Genomic DNA, 20,617 nt, shown 5'->3' with positions numbered 1-20,617 from the left:
TTTTACACTTTCAAACACGTGAGACTTTTATTTTTAAACATTTGTTAGCTAACACATTTATACAACGGACAATGATAAAAAAGAGAAGGTAGAAAAAGCAGATTTTTTTCTTCTTTTTCCAATCTTTGAATCATCCTAATAAACGACAGAGGACAATGAAGAGAAAGAAATCTTTTTCATGTGAGACTTTTTTGATATTTGGAAAATAAATACATTTATAGACTGAAAAAGGCTACCATTTTAATAATCCATGCTTTTACAGCAATAAGTATATATGGTTTGATGGCACCAAGCTCTTTTCTTGGATGATTTTCCGCTGAATCTGTGGGTTTGGCACAAACAGACTCGCCGGCAGTTGGCCGTCTGTCTTTTCACAGTATGTAACAGCCACATTATCCTAGTGAGGGGGAACTGAACTGTACAACGGGTGTCTGAACAAACTAACAATGACACACATCTGTGGTGATAGTCAGAATAACTCTTTTCATCAATTTTTTTTTGTGCTTTTATTTCTACCCAAGATCTTCAAATCATTTTATGTAGCATAAGAACAGGATTCAGTGTCTAGAAAAAAAGTAGAGAATGGTTTGATAATAAAATACATACAAGGGGAATAAAAAAAAAAGGTGCTTATCTACCACCCAACAGCATAATTTAAAGGAAAACAAATAAGCAAATAACAGACGTCTCAAGGACACGGACCCCACTTCTCAGACATAAAACAGAACAACATCCTTTTCAGCTGCAAAAGCCCCGTGGAGCTTCATGAGCATCCTTGCAGCTCGTATTTCTGGGTGGTGTGACTCACTCCTTCACAGCTGCATTTTACTGGGGCTCGAGGCTGGTGTCCAGAATTAGAGAAGGAAAGCAACAGTGGTCCAAGGGCGCGCAAAGTATTTCTAGTGAGAGCCTCAGATGTCCCCTTGTTTTGAATCAGTCAGGTCAAGCTGAGTGTTACCTTCAATTAGATCTATGGATCCTCTTGTTGTTCGGATATGTCGAGATGCCTCCTGCTGCGGTGGCGTTTAATGGAACAGCGGTGGTGGGGACTGTTTGTCTCAACCGCCTCAGACAATATATGGTGTTTTTTAGACTATATGTTTCTTGTTTTGTAGTTGGCCAGGGGTGTGACTTAAACTCAGGAGCGAGTTATATGTGATTTCTTTAAAACATAAATGGCCTAATATATTTTTCCAATAACACCCGGTTGTCCTTTAGCGGTTGTTTCCCACAAAGAACCACTAGAGGGCACTGTAGATGTAGATGTGTGTATCAATATTTGATACTGACAACGCAGAAGAAGATCGCCATCCAAAACAAACATCTCCTCCTGAACTTTATAATATTTTTTATCTCCATCGAGACATGATTATTATTATTGTTATTATTTTTCTGTCCTCATAAGGCGGGACAGACTGGTTACTGGGTTACAGAGACACAGAAGTACCGCTGAAAGCACCCTCATTCAGACTTCCTCCTGCAGTGGTAGGTAAAAAAAAAATAATACATTACCAATAAGACTGATCTCATGAACACAAACGTGGTGACGTGTTCACCAATGCTTTTGTGGAGCTCTTCAAAATAAATAAACCTGATCTCTCTGAGATAAACAGTCGATGTAGCGATGAGACTAAAAACTTTTAACAGTAGCTTCTCCCACAAGTGTCAGGAGTGTCTAGTTTATAGACACAGTTTCAGACAAGCATTGAGCATCCCATTTGATGAGATTTGACAAAGAGGCAGCGGATGCAAATTTTAAGCGTGAATTGGATAAACTTCGTGGTTTTGTTCAGATGTGCTGCACTTCTTTCCCAAAAGTGCCACTTATACTCTGGAGCGACTTGTATATGATTTTTTTCTTCTTTATTATGCCTTTTCTGGCTGCTGCGACTTACACTCAGCAGCGACTTATAGTCCGAAAAAAACATTAATGGCGCATCAAATGCTTTCAAATGTGGGCTATGTATGTTGCTGTTGAATTTTATGGTTATAGGTAAGCTTGTGTTTGGTTTTTCATTTGGATTAGAACAATAATTTCCTCCACCTGCCCCATCTCCAAGCAGAGAACGTCTAATTCTGGATTTTCATCAGTGGCTCGGTGATGCAAGATCAGACAGCCATCTGTTAGGCAGAAGCAATAAAATAGCAAAGCCTTTAATTTCACTCTGCTGGAATAATTAGGCCATTTATATTCCACAGTTCATGATTTGAGAGAGAATCAAGGGGAAAAGTCGATATTGGGACTTTACAGGCAGCAGCATTTCAGCCATCAGCTTGTCCAAGTCACTTTGCTGCTATGATTTATGGATGGCCTTGCTACATGGCTCCACCGGGTAGCACCACTGTAATATATCCCACTGCTTGTCATTAATCCTTCCTGTGATAACCTCAACATGCAAGGAAACTCCATCCTAAATAGCAGTCTGTCACTTGGCCCCTCTGCTGGAGGTGCCTTCAGCTGGTTTTTACCCCACATTAATCCTTGCCACCAAACATCAAATGTCTTTTTTTGGGAGATCTTGAACTTTAAAGGCAAATTTAATGACGATAATTATAGCAGCTGCAGCAGCAGCAGCAGGGAGAAGTGAGGCTGGAAATATATTCCTGTAATTTTCTAATTTAAACACAGAAAAGTCATGCTTGTCTCTCTAATTTCACTGTTGTGACACAATCTACCTCTATCTTGTATTACATTACATGGACAAATGACAAAACTGACTTCCTGATTGAAGCACATCAAAACACAAAATTAACAGAATACATGTTGGTTTTCTAGACATTAATCACTTTAATCAAATATTTAACTTTACAAAACCAACCACCAAAAGAAAACACATTTCTTGTGCAGTTTAAACTATTTTTTAAGAATGCTAAGTGTCCATGCCTCAGTCGGTCTATCAAAGCACGGTGCACAACACAACGTCAGGACAAATCAGCACAGCAGTCCCACCGTGCGTTACAAAGTTTAGCTTTTGGAGAAGCGGCTAAAGACAACCAAAGGAGTGGATCAAAACCAAACACAATCAGAAGTCTAGAAAAGATTCGTTTTTACCAGTTGTTTAGAAAATATGACCACAAAGGAGCAAATTTCCAGGCAATCTTTGGAGTCCACTGGACTCTTCTTCTGTAACAAGTTTAATCTAAATAACCTAAAAACTGACTTTCAAAGAAAAGTGAAAAAGAAAAGAAAGGTATTGACCTGGCAGGGTATCAAAAAATGACACCGCCCTTGGGAACACGCGTTCAAGCATCCATGTTCAATGAGCCGTCAATGAAAACACACGTTAATGCGTGTTTCCGGCTTCTGCATTCAAAAAGCGTTCACGCATAGATACACATTTTTACATCTATTTGTAGGTTCTACATACAAAATGTGTGTCCACTGATTACGCCTTGAAAGTTAAACCATAAACTCTTGATTGTATCCTCCTTTTTAATTTAGGGAAGTGCCAATTTTTTGAAAATGGAGGAGAAATTAATATTTGCGATTTGTGCCCAATTGGAATTATATGACCCCAAGTCTTTTGTATTTCGGAATAGAGCTGTTACAGAAAAACCCTGGATCATGATTCATGAGACTTGCACAGTCTCGACATTTCGCACCAAGCCTTTTGCATCTGTAGGGGGTGGACATGCGCTAGTAAACAGTAGAAAAAGAAAAAGCCCCTCCCTGTCTGTCCGGTGTGAATACCATGGGCTAAACGTGCATTTAGAGAATTCTTGATCACATGCCAAATGCCCATTGTGTACGTAGCTTTAAAGTCACACGGCTGCCTTTGTCCACAGCTCAGACCTGCTGTCGAGAACAACTTGTGTGTTACTGGATTTCATGGCCAAACGTCCTAAAGCTCAGCTTGAGCACCATTTCCCCAGTTTTGCCCCGTGGTTCCTCCAGCCCCATTCCCCCCGTTTCCACCTCAGATGTGTCTTCCTTACTAGGTTGCTGCTCAATGGGGTATGAGCAGTAATTTGTCATGTCCCTCTAAGCGTATCCAAGATGAGATAGCAGTCGCCCTGGGGCGCCACCTGAACCACCAGCACTTGGGCTTGCATAATGGCAAGCTCCGAGGAAGAGCAGGGGGGTGGAAGAAAGCTATAAACAGGCACGGAGTGCAAGAAAGGGAAGCGTACAGAGAATGTGCGACCAGTGAGTTGAGTTGGGGGTGGGAGGTAGGGTTGCATTAATCATGACAATACCTTAAGAAGACAACCTCCATAACATCAGTGGAGTTATGCAGCCTCTCGGAAAGGAGAGGACAACAATCGGTGGCAAAGAATCTACCGGGATGACATTGCTTGAGGGGCTTGTGGGGAAGGAAGAGGTTTGGCTTCCTGAGCAGTCACTGCTTCCCACCAGAAACTCATTGCATGGAACAGGACAAGTACAGGTTTCTCAATTGATGTCAAATTAGATGTTCAAAAACTTCTAAATGTCTAAATTCTACTCCAGAAATCTAGAATAGTACTACAACTAAGTAAAGATAATATATAAACAAACATCCAGTCAGAATTTGGACTAAAACAGATTTGTGTTGGGGGATCTGAACCCAGGCAGCTTGTCAAACAAAATGCGTTGACAGCAGCATCTGCGCTATCAGGCAACACCTTGCTTCCAAACTGTGAACAAACCAGCCTTTCAAGACACTGAGCATGAAAACCAATTACAGAAAGGAGGACATAAAGGAGGGAAAATGCAAATTGATCGATAAACGCTTCTGGTGTGGGCAAAGGCTGCAGCTCGTCCGACTGTGCCATCGGCGCTGCAGATTGGCTTGGAGAGCTCTGCAGCGAGGTGATAAAACAAAGACCACCACACTTGCACACGCCTGCACTGATCCGCTGTATGTGAACCGCGTTTCCCTCTGCTTTCCTTCCATCTTCTTCATTCCTCGTCTCGCCCGTTTCCCTCCTATGATCTGTTTATTTATTAATCCACCCTACTCCCAGCAGAGCAACACTAACATCAGCACTTCAGATCTCATTTTTCACAAGCAGACAGATCACACGTGCAAATAGTGTAGTGTGTGCAGGAAAAGTGGGAAACATCTTCTCCTGCATCAGTGCTATCCCGCAAGGAGTTTGGAAAACCGAGAGGCTGCTGAAGGTCAGCGGCGGCATTACAGGGGAGGTAATGTGGTGTGCACCATCTTGCATGTGGGCCAGAATCTCATTTGAAGAAAAGTGACTCTCAGGGGTAATTTACAGGAGAAACAATGGCAGCTGGACACAGAGCTCAGTCAAATTAAACAAACAGATCAATAGTGAAACTAATCAGTCGCTACCAGCCCGTCTACACATCACCCCCAACAAATGGGAGATAATCATAGAGTGGTCGCCTCATCAGGCCTTTTCCATTAATGTCCCCAAGCAGCAAGATGCTTAACAGCACCCATTTGCATTTACAAAGATTTCAAGACTGGTAGTCGTGGATTTTCCTCTCTCCATCATTTTGTCCTCTTTGTCATTCATGAATCAGGGCCATCTTAGCCACTCCCTCCCTTCCTATATGTCCTCTGCGGGAAGGAAAGCAGCAGCAGTCAGAGATGGAGCAGCAGCTGGGAGTTTTAACCTCCTGCTGACTGATGAAGATGCCGCTCTGGGGAGGATCAATTTTGGTACGGTGAGGTACAAACGCTTCTGTGGCCTTTGGACCATGACATAAACAAAGAAAGCCTCCTGGAGTACAAAGACTGACAAGATAATCAGATGATAATGATAGTAACCACTTCTTTCAATTTAGATCACTCTACTCAGTTAAATCCTAAGGCTGCGATTTGAAATATTATCAGAACTTTGGATCTTGACTGCTACTCGTCTTCAGAGTAAACTAGTACTGCATCATGATTCTTGAGAAGCCGTGACATACCGGCATATAGATATCTTCCAGCAGAAATGAGCATAAGCAGATTCATGCTGCAGTCTGAAAAAAAAATTGAAATGTACCTTTTTATTCACATTTCTTAGTATTGGAGCTAGTAAATTTGAACAGAAGCAAATCTACCTTGACACAAACAAAAGTGTGGCCAAAATGTACACAACTAACATTCGGATGAAGATGGTGTTTTTAACGTGTTCTGGTGGCATTTTCTCATGAATTCTCACTTATTAGGAAAATTAAACTTAAAATTGTATATCTGAGTATTCTTTATTCAAATCATTGTGGAGCAGGAGCAGACGGAAAAATGACACTTGAAAAAGCTTGTATTTGTGACGTAAAAAAATATGCTGGGCGGCCCACAAGCTCCCTGCTCCACTCCATTCTGATGCATCCTATTGTAGACTAATAGATCCATGCGTGTCTTTGTTTTCACCCCTAACCCTTGCACCGGTAACGTTGGGTTAGGGTTGTAAAGGGGCTGTGAGCAAACTGGAGTTGCTCACAGTTTCAGCAGGAGTTTCTATTGAACTCAAGCCGCTCTGCAGAAACTATGACCTAGAAAACGACACAGCTTATTAAAATTTTGGCTAAAAATGGCATCATCATAATTCAAAGACAACTGGAATGCTTTAAAAGATATCAAAAGATGATTGAAGTGGGTTTTTAAATTATTCTTTCAATTTTTGTTTGTTTCAGGCTAAAAATCGTACTTTACTGTTAAAGTTATATCCAACTTTGGAAGATGTTTTTTTATCTTAACTTTACTGTGATATTTAAAGTAGATTTACAACAGAACAATTTACCTAAGAAACTTTGTTTTTGTCGATTGACTGTAGAAACAAGAAAAATAAGTATAATTAACATAAAAGTCAACCTGGGACTTTTTTGAAATTATTTTTATTAGAAACATTAAGTGCAACACACGGTTTTCATTGCAGAACACACAGTTCACTTCGGCAGCGTGCATGTATCTCCACCCCCACGTGCACACTGCCACACTGCTCCCTGTCTGCTTCATCCCTCCTCCTAACCCACAGTGTATTGATGGACAGATATGTTCCGCTCATCTTCGTGTCAGATTTTCACCTTTGATGTGATATATGTCTTTCCAGCAGATCTGGTATAATTGTTACAACTTAAAATAATAACTTATTCAAATCAGTACTTGTATCCCCCACCTTCTCACCTCTCTTCCTTTTACTCCCCCCCCCCCCCCCATTCTTCCCCTCTCCCTCCCCACACACACTAAATGTAACAAATAAATAAAAAATAATACAACAAAAAGGGGTTTATACAAATCTACACTCTGGTTTCTCGAAGCTATATAACCTCCTTTTGTGATAGTAAAACCTGTCCAAAACAAAAGGCCTTCAGCTCTAATCTGTTTGCTCAGCTGTTGGACAGAACAGGTTAAAAAAAAAAAGAAACATTAAGTGCAAAAACATCAGTAACGGACTTTTGTTAAAAGTTTGACTAAAAATAAAAACAATATTTAATAATAAAAGGTTTCTGTTTACTAAGAAATGCCGATTTATTTTCTCAGACTAAAATGTAATTCTGTTGGTTTCCTTTAGAGGCGGGTTAAGGAGACTGTGATGATGAAAAGAGATTTGAAAAGGTTTTGGTAAAACGCCGCTTTGTAAATATGAACGAAGAGTTGGAGACTTGTCTAAAGGCAGAAAGAAACAGACTAGCTCTTTGTTGTCATGAGGGAATGTAAGTACAACAGCATTCCTGATATGAACATTGCTGTGTAACCCCTATTTAAGTAGTGAGGCTGAGTGCGCTCACACATACCCCCCCCCCCCCCACACACACACACACAGCCTGGTGAAGAGGGGGAGAAAGAGCGGAGCGGGAGGAGGAGAGAAAGAGGGAGACCGCAGCAGCGGCGGCAGCAGCTCTACAGTTACTCCTGGCAGGCTCCAGTCGAGCATGTGTGGTCTCTCATGCGCTGTTGCTAAGGAAATGGGTGGCTTGAATGGATCGGCGGATCGGGCCGACTCGTCCTCCTCCTCGCCCCCTCACCAGCCTGCGATTTTACAGTTTTTTGGGATCGCTGCGAACAACGTGACGCGTCAGCTCCAGCTCTGCACCAGCCCCGGTAAGAGGCTATTTTATCATCTGTTTCCTCCTTATCAGATCGCAAACAAATGAACTCGGTTTAATTGAAGCTGCAAGATGAATCAGTCGAATAAGAATCCCCACCTAAATATCTGCTAAAAAGTAAGACAGATACAGGGTTAGAAATCTGTGTGTTGAAAAAGTTTATTTGTGTTGGAGCAAACATTATTAGGAGCGTTTTATCTTTAAACTCTGTTGTTTGGGTGTTTAAAAGCCAGGATTGGAATATTCAAGTTAAATCAAAGTGTCGTGTATGAGCTCTGCAGCTTTAAGTCGACATACCTTTAAGAATGACCACAAACTCATTTCTCCCTCTCAGCTCGATGTTCAAGCAACGACAGCAAATAGAAAATGCACACAGTCCCCTTGTGTTTTGCTTACCTATTGTCAGCCAGAAGCAGATCTTGCTGTTTGTTTCTCCAGCCGCCTTTTGTTTCCAGACAGCAAAAAGTCTGTGTGCGCTGACTGAGATGATAATGAAGGAGGGAGTTCAAGGGGACCCGTCTCAATTCAATTTCTCATTTTCTTCTCCATCTTCCAGTCCAGTGGAGCCACAGCTGAGGAACGGGGGATTTCACTGGCAGCTGGTTGCACCACTAAAACGCTGGAGAGAGGCAGCTAGGCGGCGGGGTTGAAGAGCCTGGCTGGCGCTGGGTGAATGCAGCCTGGAGAGGACGACGGCAGAGGCGTCAGCAACACTGACCTGAAGCGGAGCATGGCATCCACAGGAATGCAGATTTTTGGATTTGTCCTGGCGCTGCTGGGCATCATGGGTGCCACTCTGGCCACCCTGCTGCCCAACTGGAAGGTCAGTGCGGATGTGGGCTCCAACATCATCACTGCGATCTCCCAAATGCAGGGCCTGTGGATGGACTGCACGTGGTACAGCACCGGGATGTTCAGCTGCACACTGAAGTACTCGGTGCTGTCGCTCCCTGCGTATCTGCAGACTGCTCGCACCACCATGGTGCTGTGCTGCGTGCTCGCCGCCATGGGCCTCTGCCTGGCATCCCTGGGTCTAAAATGCACACGCTGGGGAGGAGGACGGCGCTCCAAGCGGCACGCTGCTATCGCTAGTGGAGGCTGCTTTGTTGCTGCAGGCTTTCTGTGCCTGGTGCCCGCTTCGTGGTTCACCAAGGAGGTCATCACCAGCTTCCTGGACTCCAGCGTGCCCGAGAGCAATAAGTTTGAGCCCGGAGGTGCCGTGTACGTGGCCTTTGTTTCAGCGGGATTCCTTTTTGTGGGGGGGTCCATCTTCTGCATGTCTTGCTCGGGGAAGAGGCATGGCCCTCAGGACCTGATTCTGCTCCCTCCGCCTGACAAACTGCTGCTCCAGCAGCAGCAGCAACAGCTACTCCAGCAGCAGCAGGAGCTCCAGCACCAGTACTGCTCACTCTCCCCATTAGACAATAAGACAGGCTACAGCCTTCAGGATTATGTATAATAAAGCAGCAGCGTGTGCACTTCTGTTAAAGGGAGCAAAACCTGAGGGGAAAACCGTCACAGCCGATGCTGCACGTCGGGCTTTACTCCAAGCTGAGGAGAAAAAGAGGAGGGCAAGAACTTTCAATCTATTTTCCCCTTCCTCCTTGTTTGTTTCCTGTTTTTTCGTTTTGCAAGCACAAAGCAGTGAAGGAATCCCCCCCTCCCCTCCCCCTGCGCGGCACATCGGAACAAACAGCGGGAATGTGTAAGGTGCTGCAGAGTCGAAGGAACCCGATAACCAAATGTCAACGTCCTTCACCAGTAAATCACAGAAAGAGCTCCCTGGGGGAATGGATTAAGCAAATAAGGAAGCCCCACCCCTCACTCCCACCAAAGGTTTGAATTTAGATTTTATAAAAAAAATATATATATAAAAAAGGAAGCAATTATTTAGCTGCTATTTACAATCGTTTGTATCGGTTCCCACCACTGGAAAGACTAGGCAATAACCAGAGAGCAGTAAGTAAAAGCCCTTTCATAGCGAGCCATTGTAGTTTTTGTACACTTATCCACTAGAATGCAACCTGGAATGATTGAAATCAATGGTCATATTTTTGTTAGCTTGTAGAATGAGGATATTTTGCCTCTAAAGCATGAAGTGTGGAGCCTGTCTGTGTATTAATACAGCAGAATGCCTGGTAAAAAGACTGAGCCACACAAAGCCTGTGCCTGAAATGCTGTAGAAACATGACCCTGCTGCAACGTTCAAAGACGACTGTCAGGAGGACGAGACGTGGGCTCCCACTCCGGATTGGAGAAAATGCAGACAGGCATATGTCTGCGACTCTGCAGGTGGAAAGATGGGCGGGGGGTGGGGGGTGGAGAGGACTTGACAGTATGAGATGCACCGTCTGATTCCCTTTTCCAGCAGCGGCTACCCATCACAATCCATCCCCCTCCATGCTCACACATGCTTGTGTGTGCCTTCACGCATGCGATAAACATTCAAAAGCTTTTTGCATGAGCTTTTCACTTCTGTCATCCACGTCTGCACTGCCATGGAAACGGCATTCATTTTTTTAAAAATCCTTTTAGTTTGGGGTTATGTGCGTGTTAATCTAAGAAGTTGTTTGGAAGGGAGGGAGCAGGTTTTTTTTCCCTCCATCATTCCACCTCTGTGCTGCACTTTTTAACATTAAGGTAACATTTTTTTTTTTTTAGAAAATTCTTCCCTTTAAAACTTGTTTCTGTAACGGAGGGGGGCTTCGCACGGGGTTAAAATCCGAGCCGGGGCAAAGCCAAGGAAAGGTGAAGCTTCTTGAGCTGATCAAGTAGCCGTGTGGCAGGATGCTAAAAAAGGTTTGAGTCATTCTCCATATGTGACTTGTTTTTCAAGTGCGTCAGCAGCCTATGCAACCGCCGCCCGAAGGTTTTAGCATCTTAAAACCCTAGTCTCTCACTTTTAACCACTCATTCCCTCCTGCCATTTCTGTGTCACAGGGATATGATCCCTGATGGAAGAGTGCTGTTGCATGTTGGAAGCATGTCCTCCTGACGCACACGTAACCGACCCCCCCCATACCTACTCATATTCCACTGGCAGGGATATGCTTTCTTGCTTATATTCTAGTATGTGTCACTCTTATACTCAGAGGAATATTTTGTTTGTGCTCTGGACAGGCTGTGATGTACAGATCTGCACATTCTAGCTCACAAACATGCAGCTTCCTGGGGGACAGCAGATGGCTAAGCTCAGCTCGCCACCTGCAGGCTGATGCCAGCACACCACAGGCATCTCTGTGGGCACCCCCGCCGGCACCGGCAGCTCCGTGGGGCTCCAGTTTGTACCCCAACCCGATTCAGCCATCTTTGCGTTTTTTTTGCAGATAGAACTGGCCCCTGACAATAACTCACTGCCCAGGCGCCCATAAGCAATGCAATAAACAGAGTAAAGAATGTGCCATGTCATCGACTACTGACACGTTATGTGTTTGGTGAATGTGCCAAATTATGTCTCATGATGACTCGTTTGAACAATTACTGGAGTTGTGTTTGTTTTATTTTTTTATTGGGTTGTATGAGGGTTCTGCATCTGAAATGTTTTATGGATCTAAGGTTTGTTCTGCCAGAAAGTCTTCAGTCAGCTGGATGTCTGTGTACAGTCCAGTGCAGCTTTTAGGCCTTTGAGGCTTCTTTTAAATCCTCTGTGTCTCAATTCAAAAGCACAGGAAGACGCAAAAGAGAAAAATATGGTAACATCTTGACCGAGGGTTACAGCAGACACCCCCAACCCTGAACCAAAATTAAGAAGAAAGAAAAACCTAACACATGTTCATAATATTATTAACCTCTTGACACCTGTTGATGCAAACACGCATCCATGCAAATCGGCTCCAAACTTGCCTTAATTTGGCATCAATTTGAAAGCAAAAACATTCATCTTTTTTTTTTTCATATTTGGAAATAACTAGGCATCAAGGGGTCTTCAATAATTTGTGTTAGGAATTGGGATTTGCTGTACTGACTGTACACAACCGTCTAGTTTTTTTTTTTTTCAAGGTTGAGAAGTCCTTCAGGTATTTCCGTATTAGACACAACGCCATATTCATGCCATATCTTCTTTATAAGAAGACTATTCAGTGCACTTTTATTGTGTGTTATTGTTTGCCATCAGTCTGGTTTGAATAGCTGAGCACCTTAAGCTTTTTTGGACCAGAACAAATGTGTAACACAGACTGCACGTAGGACGAAATAAATAAATGAATAAATAATGGTGCCATTTCTGTCTGGTAGGATTTAGCAGGGCTAAATGAACTTCTTTTTGTGACTGTGCAGCTTGATCATCGGCACGCAATTTCATTTGCTTCTAAATGGCCAGACAGTAATGTGACTAGGTCCTAAAAGTCGCCAAAAGTTGTAACTGTCCAGCATATACTGTACTGAGATGTTGGTTTATCATTTTGATAACTGCAGCTTATTTTTGTGAATGCTATAGCACTTCTTACTTTGCCAGTGCATCTTTGTGATGATGGACCGTTCCACAAGTTCTGATCAAGTTGTCTCAATTTGCTTGTGCAAGTAGTTCTATTTTTTACCAATAAAACTATTTTGTGAACGCAACATGCTGGCTGGAGTTGATGGGGATGAAGATGGTATTCCTTTTGCTGCCAGTTTTTCACTGGTACAGGCTGTTCCCGAAGGTCTGCTCAGGCATTCGGATAGAGCAGGATCAGTCCGAGACAGACATCCATAAAACATCTCTGTGTGCAAATTCTTTTTTTTTTTAAAAAGCTCTTCACACCGTGTTTGATGAGATGATTGCAAAAGCTAGCACTTGGAAGCATCAACAGCAACAACTCCCCTGGGAGTTTGAAGGCATTGTTTTTATCAGAGCTGGCTGATTTATCTGACAAAATGTATGACTTATTGATGGTACATCATTCAGAATGTTTAAGAAGTAAGAAACTGTTTTAAATGGATGTATTCTAACAAGAAAAAAAGTTTTTCAAATGTAATAAATTGTGTGAACAAAAGCAGCGTTATCAGACAACCTGTGACAAATTTAGAATTTAAATAACTTATTTTAGCTACAAAATACCATTTACATGTAGTTCTTCTGTGCCTTTTGAGTAATTGAACTGAAAATTCAAAGTACAAAAGTACTTCATAAAAAGCTTATCCTGGCATTAATCCCTTGATGTCTATGAATACAAATATTCAACAAACCACTTTGGCTCCAAAACTATCTCAATTAAAAGCAAAAATGAAACTGAAATGTATTATATTTATATTTATATATATAGCTGGAAATAAACTTATGCATGAAGGGGTTAAATATTGTTGAAGATTGGACATTTTCCCAAAACAAAACGACTTGTTTTTAACATGAAAACTCATTTTGCTGAGATAAATCTACAAAAAGCTACCGTGTGTAGAGACAGATATAAAAACTGCAGACACAATCTCCAATTTCTGCCGCAAATGATCAAAGTTTTTAAAGCGTAAGAATGAAAGTCTTTAGCCGCAAGCAGAGCTCCTTTCAAATCAGATTCCAGCGCAGTATTTTATTTAATATCCATGTCCTATAGTGTATGCGCTTCACATGGAGTGCTTATTAAATTAGTTAGAACTCGGGCTCTCATTACAGCGTGTGGGAACCTCCTCGATATCCAGTGAGAGAAGAAACGCCTTCCTGAAAATACCATGGATTATTAAAGGTGCTAGTTCACCCACTCTTCTTGCTTCTGCAACACGGGTGAACATCAAATAACTACTCCCCACATAGGGAGACGCCAATAAGATCGCTCTTCTGTGTGTTTAGCCTTTTTTTTTTTCCTTTTTCCCATGAAAGGCTTACACCTTAGAGCTGCTGCAGTATGGAATCTGCAGATGAAGTGAAGTGAGAGCTTGACACTTCCAGGAGACGGTAACATTTCTATAATATATTTTCCTCTACGAAGTCAAATGTTATTTGGTAGGGGTGTACAATATGAGGAAAACTTGCGATTTGCTGGATTAATGATCAATATTGTGACGACGATATAACTTGGGATACATGAACAAATCAACCAAAAACATCATTTCCATTTCACTGCAACGGTTCAATTTAAATAAGAGTTAACATACTTACCGGTAAATTATTCTCAAAATGACCCTCGTCTACATAGGATTCGCTAAATACTTCAAGCTGCCATAAGATTGTTTTAGCACATTTAAAGTAACCATTTATCGCCATTTACCATTTCTAATTTTCGCCGTCTTTTGCGATATGTGTATTGCACAGCTTGATATCGCGATAATGATAAATGTTTGATTTATTGTGCGGGACTACCATTTGGTTTGTATTACGATTCAGTTACAAACATGGCAAAACAAAAATAATGGAAAGAATTAAAGAAGCAACAACGGCGCCCAGCTTTGTGTCTGACACAAAGAATGAAATAGAATCCCATCGTAATGCCTCTTTATGAATGTTCATACAAGACATTTAATGCAGTCATCTGCACGGAGGGAGGAATGACCTCTCTTTGTTGGAGAGGCTCCGCTGCTCGCGTGAGGCTGAGGGAATAGCAGAAACGACCTTGGCTGCGCAGTAAACTGCTGACAAAGGTAGTAAAAGCTACGCAGATGACAAAAGGAGAGCTTGTAGGAAAACAATGCAGGCCGACAGTTCAAAGGAGGCCTTTTAATATTTCAGCTTTGTGCACGGTGCATGCAGCCGCCGCTCTGCCAGATTCTGCAAGATGAAGGTGAAGAAGGCTAAACGCATGAAAGGTGCTGGTGCGTCTCTGTTTTGTAACTGACATTACCTTTGATGGGAGAAAATACACTGGAAATTATGCAGAGTTATAGTGAAAAAGATTAATGAGAGAACAGAGCGCAAACAGCTCATTAAGTCAGAAAAGCACTCACTGTGTAGATTAAGTAACTGCACTATGGTATATAATGATATACAATTTGCAGTATTTGCTCCAAAATACCAAAAATAACATCATTAAGCAAAATTATGATAGCTTATTAATGATAGAAAATACTATAAAATAAATCTACAGTAAATATTTACAATAAATCTATTGTAGATTTATCTTCTTTGATGATTTTCTTTCTTTTCCTCACATATGTTTTGACTTTCATAAAAACTAAATACAAACACCTAAATGTATCCGAAAAAATGAAATAAATACAAAAATGAAAGATGAAACTAAAATATTTATATCTTCTTTGACTCATTAAGTCAAGTTTTCATGACGTATGTGTCATGAAGTTGTGAGGGTAAAAATATATTTAAAGCACCAGGTTTTATGCTTTAAAAGATCAATTTTTAGTGCCACGATTTTGAAAAATATTATTCCAAAAGCAAAACAATTATTTAGTGCAGAATTCTTCTTTTTTTTCCAACCAAATTGTTCAGAGATTTTGTGTAAAGCTTCCCTAAATCACTCAAATTAAATTAAGTTCACAAATCTAATTTTTTACCTTTCTGGATTTTCTTTCAATCAAAGGGTTTTGTTTTTGTTTTTACTTTAACATCAATGTGATGTTTCATTTCTGTTTAGCAGATTAACAGCTTTTTTTGTCTTTAAATTTTAAGATAATAGAAAAAAGAAATAAAACCTGAACCTCCTGGAGTGTGGCTGCTACATGAACAAAGCTGGATTTAGTTTGAATTTAACAAAGCACTTTGTCCGGTTTAAGTTGGCACAAATCCTTGTAAGCAGAAGTGGAGATAAGCTCTAGCGCTAACTCTGCCCGCCTCTGCATTTTAAAAAGAAGAGTATTTTTAGCCCTGCTTTACCTTGGCTCTGTGAAGTATTGAGACCGTGCCTTCTGGCGGTTTCCCGGCCGGCACGAGTCATTGAAATAACTTTCCTCGATACGGCATTTGACCCCGTTTAAAAGATATGAATAGCTCCAGATGAGTTGTGTGTGTGTATGAATGTAATGTGTGGCGGGACAAAAGAAATTACAGTGCGGCCTTTGCGGTCGGCTCCCTGCTACTGTTGATGCAAGACTTGGGTCACTTGAGGTCACAGAGAAGACATACATCAAGTGCTTCAGTGAACCCAGGTGGGAAACACGAAACCATATGCTCTAGTTTAAAAGAAACATATTTTAAACCCACAAGACAGCGTATCTGAAGAAAGAACAAAAATCGAACCTCAATCTTGAGCAAATGTAAACGTTAAAGTGCATTTCTAACAGCTGCCAGAGTCTGTGGATGCTCGGTGCAGCATTAAGAAATGTAGCTTGAGAGCTCCGCTCATCTGGCCTCTGCTCCTGCCAAATGACCGAGAACAAGACGAACATCTGTAGGGCTCTTCTCTCGTTAGATGGCGGATGGTGGCTGATGCAGCCATTACTCAGAGCGGGCGGAGACAAGCGTCTGCTGGAGGAACGCCTCACTCGCTCCTCAGATTCATCTCTGTCACAGATACGTCTTCACGTACTCCGTAGCGGTGCGGGGAAGCCACTCCCCTTCAGGCGCTGTTTCAGTGCATCCATCAACTCCAAGTTACTTTATTGTCAGTGTTCTTCCCTCTCAGCCTCTTCAGCCACTTAATAGCATTTTTGCTCATCATGCAACTTTTCTTTTTGACATTCCATCTTCCTTAATAGTAAAGTAAAGTTTTAATATTTGTCTTGATCCAGTTTTCTACATTTTACAATGTAATGGATATAATATATGAATATATATAAGTCTAAATCAGTGCAGTAATATATTTTAATTTTAAACAGTTACATTACCTAATCCTTATACTAATTTTAATGCATTAGTTTTAGGCGAGTAACTAAATACCAGAGAAACAATGTTGTGGCCAACAACATAATAAACAGGAGGGTTTCAACATGTTTGCACTAACATGTTTGATGCAGTATAGATAATGTTTAAATATAATAATATATAACATGTTTGTTCACAACACTCACACTTTGTCTTTGTGTTTTTTTTTACTGGAATGATCCAGATCAGTGGTCGTTTGGTAAGGAATTTGTGTATCCCTACTTGATGGTGCACTCTGTGATACTGTTGTTCAAAAACACACAACTTTTGTAATTTTCATAGAATGCTAATAAACAAGTTTCACAAAAAAGCTCAAGGTATTTTTCAAGCAGACTGATAAATATTTTTTTTAAATAAATACTTGAAAAATATAGTCTCATCTTGTAAGCCATGGCTGTGCATTTGAAAAAAAAAAAAAAAAAAGCACTTGTTAAAGAATACTTGGCTTTTGGGCACAAAACGACAAAAAAAGAAAACTGAAAAAGGTTAAGAAATACTAATATAGACCAACTTGGACCATACCAATTTTTTCATGTTTAATTTTATTTTACTAATGATGACTTTAGTGATTTTTCTCCACCTTGATTTAATTTTTTTTTAGCATTGTTGTGTCTTGAAAAACCCACAGTTGTGAACTGGAGCACTAAAAATGAACTGAAGAATAAATGAGATTTAAAATCAAAACTTTAGGAGAGTTTTGCAGCTGCGGTCTTAAGCTGCGTTCACACTGAACGCGAGTTGCGCAGCTTATTTGCGTAATCCGCTTCTCTTTTGCCGCCTTTCCAAAAACGTGTTCCTGACCTTGACGCCATGGCCGCGTGTGGGAGGAGCTTCTAGCTAATGATTATAGCCTGATCGCTACAGTGTCTGTGTTTATGCCGTTTACAATGCATGGTAGACACGGATGAGAGATTTAATTGTTATGAGGAGCGCTACAAAAACATCTGTAATCACGTCTCCACGTCTGGGTTCAAGTGATCATTCAAAGATTCTCTGAGACCTGTGTCTGTAAGACAGCCGCCTCCGAGGCGTTTCTGTCTCTCTGTGACCCAGTTTGAAGGCTCACTGTCCCGCAGTAACCCGAGAGGGGAAAATGAAAACAAAAATAAAATTAGGGGACCGTTTTTATTACCGTCTCTATGAAAATAAGAAAAGATATCACAACGTTTAGCAAGCCTGAGCAGGCTGCCTTCCCCTCTCGTAGCGGCTCTCTCCGTGTGACAGGCTGGCGACCTTCCATTATGTATGCCGCCTTTGCCCAACAGTAGCCAGGACGTACCATTGACTATCCATGGAAACTGGTCGCCTCTGTGTGAACACAGCTTAACTATGTAGGCAAAGTGACTCACTATCCCTTTTTTCTTTATATTATTTTAAAGTAATCCCATTCTTGAGTAAAATGTTTGGCTTTTCCACTCCTCTGATTCAGTGGATTTCTTAGGACTATGGTTTCTATCCTTTTATCCTGATGACAGAAAAGTCTGACATTCATCCATCATTTTGACTGATTAGAACACGGGGGTGATGCACCATCCGAGTATGTAATTGGCAACAACACTGTTAATAACCCCACATATTAAACCTCCATCCAGATGGAGCGGGAGTGTGTTGTTAATTGGCTCCTGTTTAGGCTTATGTGGCCATCAACACTGACCTCTAGGTGCTGACAGCTCCGTGAAGAGCTCTGGACTGGAGACCTGCAGTGCCCCGGCGACAGCAAGGAGACCAAAGATGGAGCAGAAGATGAGGTGGGTGAGCTGCAGCACTTAGAAATTATAATTTTGTCATCTACTAATCCCTTTCCAGTATGAAACGTTTACTGAATGTCAAACAGTGGCTTTAAGCAGCTGGTAGTCTCAGATTACAGTCATGAAGCAGATCTGAACTTCACACTTGAAAAATACATTTTAAAGACAAATAAAGCTATAAAGTATTTATTTACAATCCCGTCACAGTGATGAGGCCCTGGTTCAAATTCTGGCTGGATCCTCTCTGTGTGGAATTTTCTCCCGGTGCATGTGTGGGTTTTCTCCAGGCACTCCGTCTTCCTCCCACAGTAGAAAAACATGCTTTATAGGTTAACTGGTGACTAAATTGCCCTTAGGTGTGAATGTAAGTGTGCTTATTTGGCTCTGGGATGGACTGGCAACCTGTCCAGGGTGTACCCCTGATATGCCCAACTATAGCTGGGACAGGCTCCAGCAACCCTGTGAATCCTAAAGGCATTCGGCAGGTCAAGAAAGTAGACTTTTAAATAGAAGTGGATCGGAAGTGATTTGTGGTTGAAGGCTTACACCAACACAGAACCATTATCTTGGATGGATAGAAGATGGTTGCTCTGACAAAAAAAAAAAAAAGAGCTGGAGAGGGCAGTGTTGAAGATGCTCAGATTTTCATGGAGAATGACAAGAATGGACAGTATCAGGAATGAGCGCATTAGAGGAACAGCACTGGTAAGACAGTTTGACGACAAAGACAGAAAGTCGAGACAGATGGTTTAGTCTTGTGCAAAGAAAGCACGTGGAGTATTTTAGGACCAAAACGCTTTGGATGGAGATACCAGACGTGACCTGACAGTGGTTTATGGATGCAGTGAAAGATGGCGTTAAGGGTGGAAATGAAGGTCTTGATGATAAAGGGAAAGCAAATAATAATAATGTAATAAATTATTGGCAAAAGTCCTTTCGGGTTTGTTACAAAGAAGATGAAAATCCAGACAAACATCTGAACTCCGTGTCTAAATGTTGAAGCTACAAACAAAGCGATGATGAAAGCTGACTTATAGTCTAAAGCTACGTTTACCCCGCTCTCAACAACACGCTGTTCAAGCTTCCAATGAAGTCTGTGTAAACCCCAGTTAATGTGCTTCTGGCTTCCGCGTTTAAAACTCTCGCTTTTTAGGCACTGCTACGCAAAATTCTTTGTCAGTTTTTGGTTTTCTCTACAAATAAAACACGTGACTATTGAACACGTGTTGCAAGCTAAACTTAGTTGAAATCTGACCAATCAGGGACTCTGATTTGGTAGCGACATATAGTAGCCTCCTTTTTAATTCACGGAAGTGCCAACAGTTTGAAAATTGATCATGGAGGAGAAATTAATAATTGCAATTTGTGCCCAGACGGAATTATAGGACACAAAGTCTTTCATATATCAGAACAGAGCTGTGAAAGAAAAAGCCTGGAGCGACATTCACAAGATTTGCCCCGCTTTGACATTTCGAACCCATCCTCTTCCAACTGTAGGCACATGCGCTAGTATGGAGTAGTGACTGTCCTGTGTGAACACTGTATGCTCTAAGTGCATTCAAGAACGCGCTGAATGTGAGCGCCACGTGCCCAGTGTGAAAGTTGCATTAAGCACACATGACTGAAGCAACCAGAGAGAATCCAGTCCTCTGCGTAGTTTAGGCAGCCATTGGCGAGATCAGATAAAAGCAAAGGTGTGAATAGTTCAGGGATCGCTCACTGTCTACTGACGTGAGAATTAACAGAAGGAAAGTGTCTAATAAGGAGCAGGAGGTGGGTGTGATGTGATGCAAGGCAGACCCCAAGCACTTTGAGCCTGAGGCGGCGTGGGGGGGGGCGCACTGTGGAAGCAGCCAATTGCAGCTCCCAGACAGCTTCAAGGGCAATCTCAGTCAGTCACTGTGACAAAAGAGAAGTGCAGCGGACAGGGATAAATTAAACAGCAGGGATAAGAGCCTATCTGCACACCTCATGCCAATACGGGGGCACCAGCTGCTGATTTAGAATAGATTCAACATTTCCTCCCACACTGGTCAGCTCCAGGTCCCAATCAACCAACACACTCCTCCAGCTAACGCTGTTCTCTTTTAGTCGGTTTTTTGTGTGTGTAAATTTACAGCCTTTTAAAAATTATTTTAATGGCTCCTTGTGATTCGGATT

The 20,617-nt window shown here is 41.7% G+C and overlaps 2 protein-coding genes across 4 annotated transcripts in view; one reads left to right on the top strand and one right to left on the bottom strand.

Annotated features, from left to right (window-relative positions):
* tfb1m (transcription factor B1, mitochondrial) overlaps positions 1-20,617 on the bottom strand; it is a 37,105-nt gene that overhangs the window by 6,509 nt on the left and 9,979 nt on the right. The window lies entirely within an intron of this gene.
* Positions 7,312-19,066, top strand: cldn20 (claudin 20). The gene is made up of 2 exons (XM_011490507.3): positions 7,312-7,982; positions 8,544-19,066. Exon 2 carries the CDS (start codon positions 8,661-8,663, stop codon positions 9,444-9,446), a length of 786 nt encoding a protein of 261 aa, XP_011488809.1. The 5' UTR covers positions 7,312-7,982; positions 8,544-8,660; the 3' UTR covers positions 9,447-19,066.

This window comes from Oryzias latipes, chromosome 22 (genome assembly GCF_002234675.1).
Source record: "Oryzias latipes chromosome 22, ASM223467v1".
NCBI classification, from domain to species: domain Eukaryota; kingdom Metazoa; phylum Chordata; class Actinopteri; order Beloniformes; family Adrianichthyidae; genus Oryzias; species Oryzias latipes.
The sequence above is the reverse complement of the archived record's forward strand: the minus strand, read 5'-3'. Positions and strand labels throughout refer to the sequence as shown.

Excerpts from the sequence above, each read along its gene's own strand:
- cldn20 (XM_011490507.3), top strand. The coding sequence starts at position 8,661 with ATGCAGCCTGGAGAGGACGACGGCAGAGGCGTCAGCAACACTGACCTG.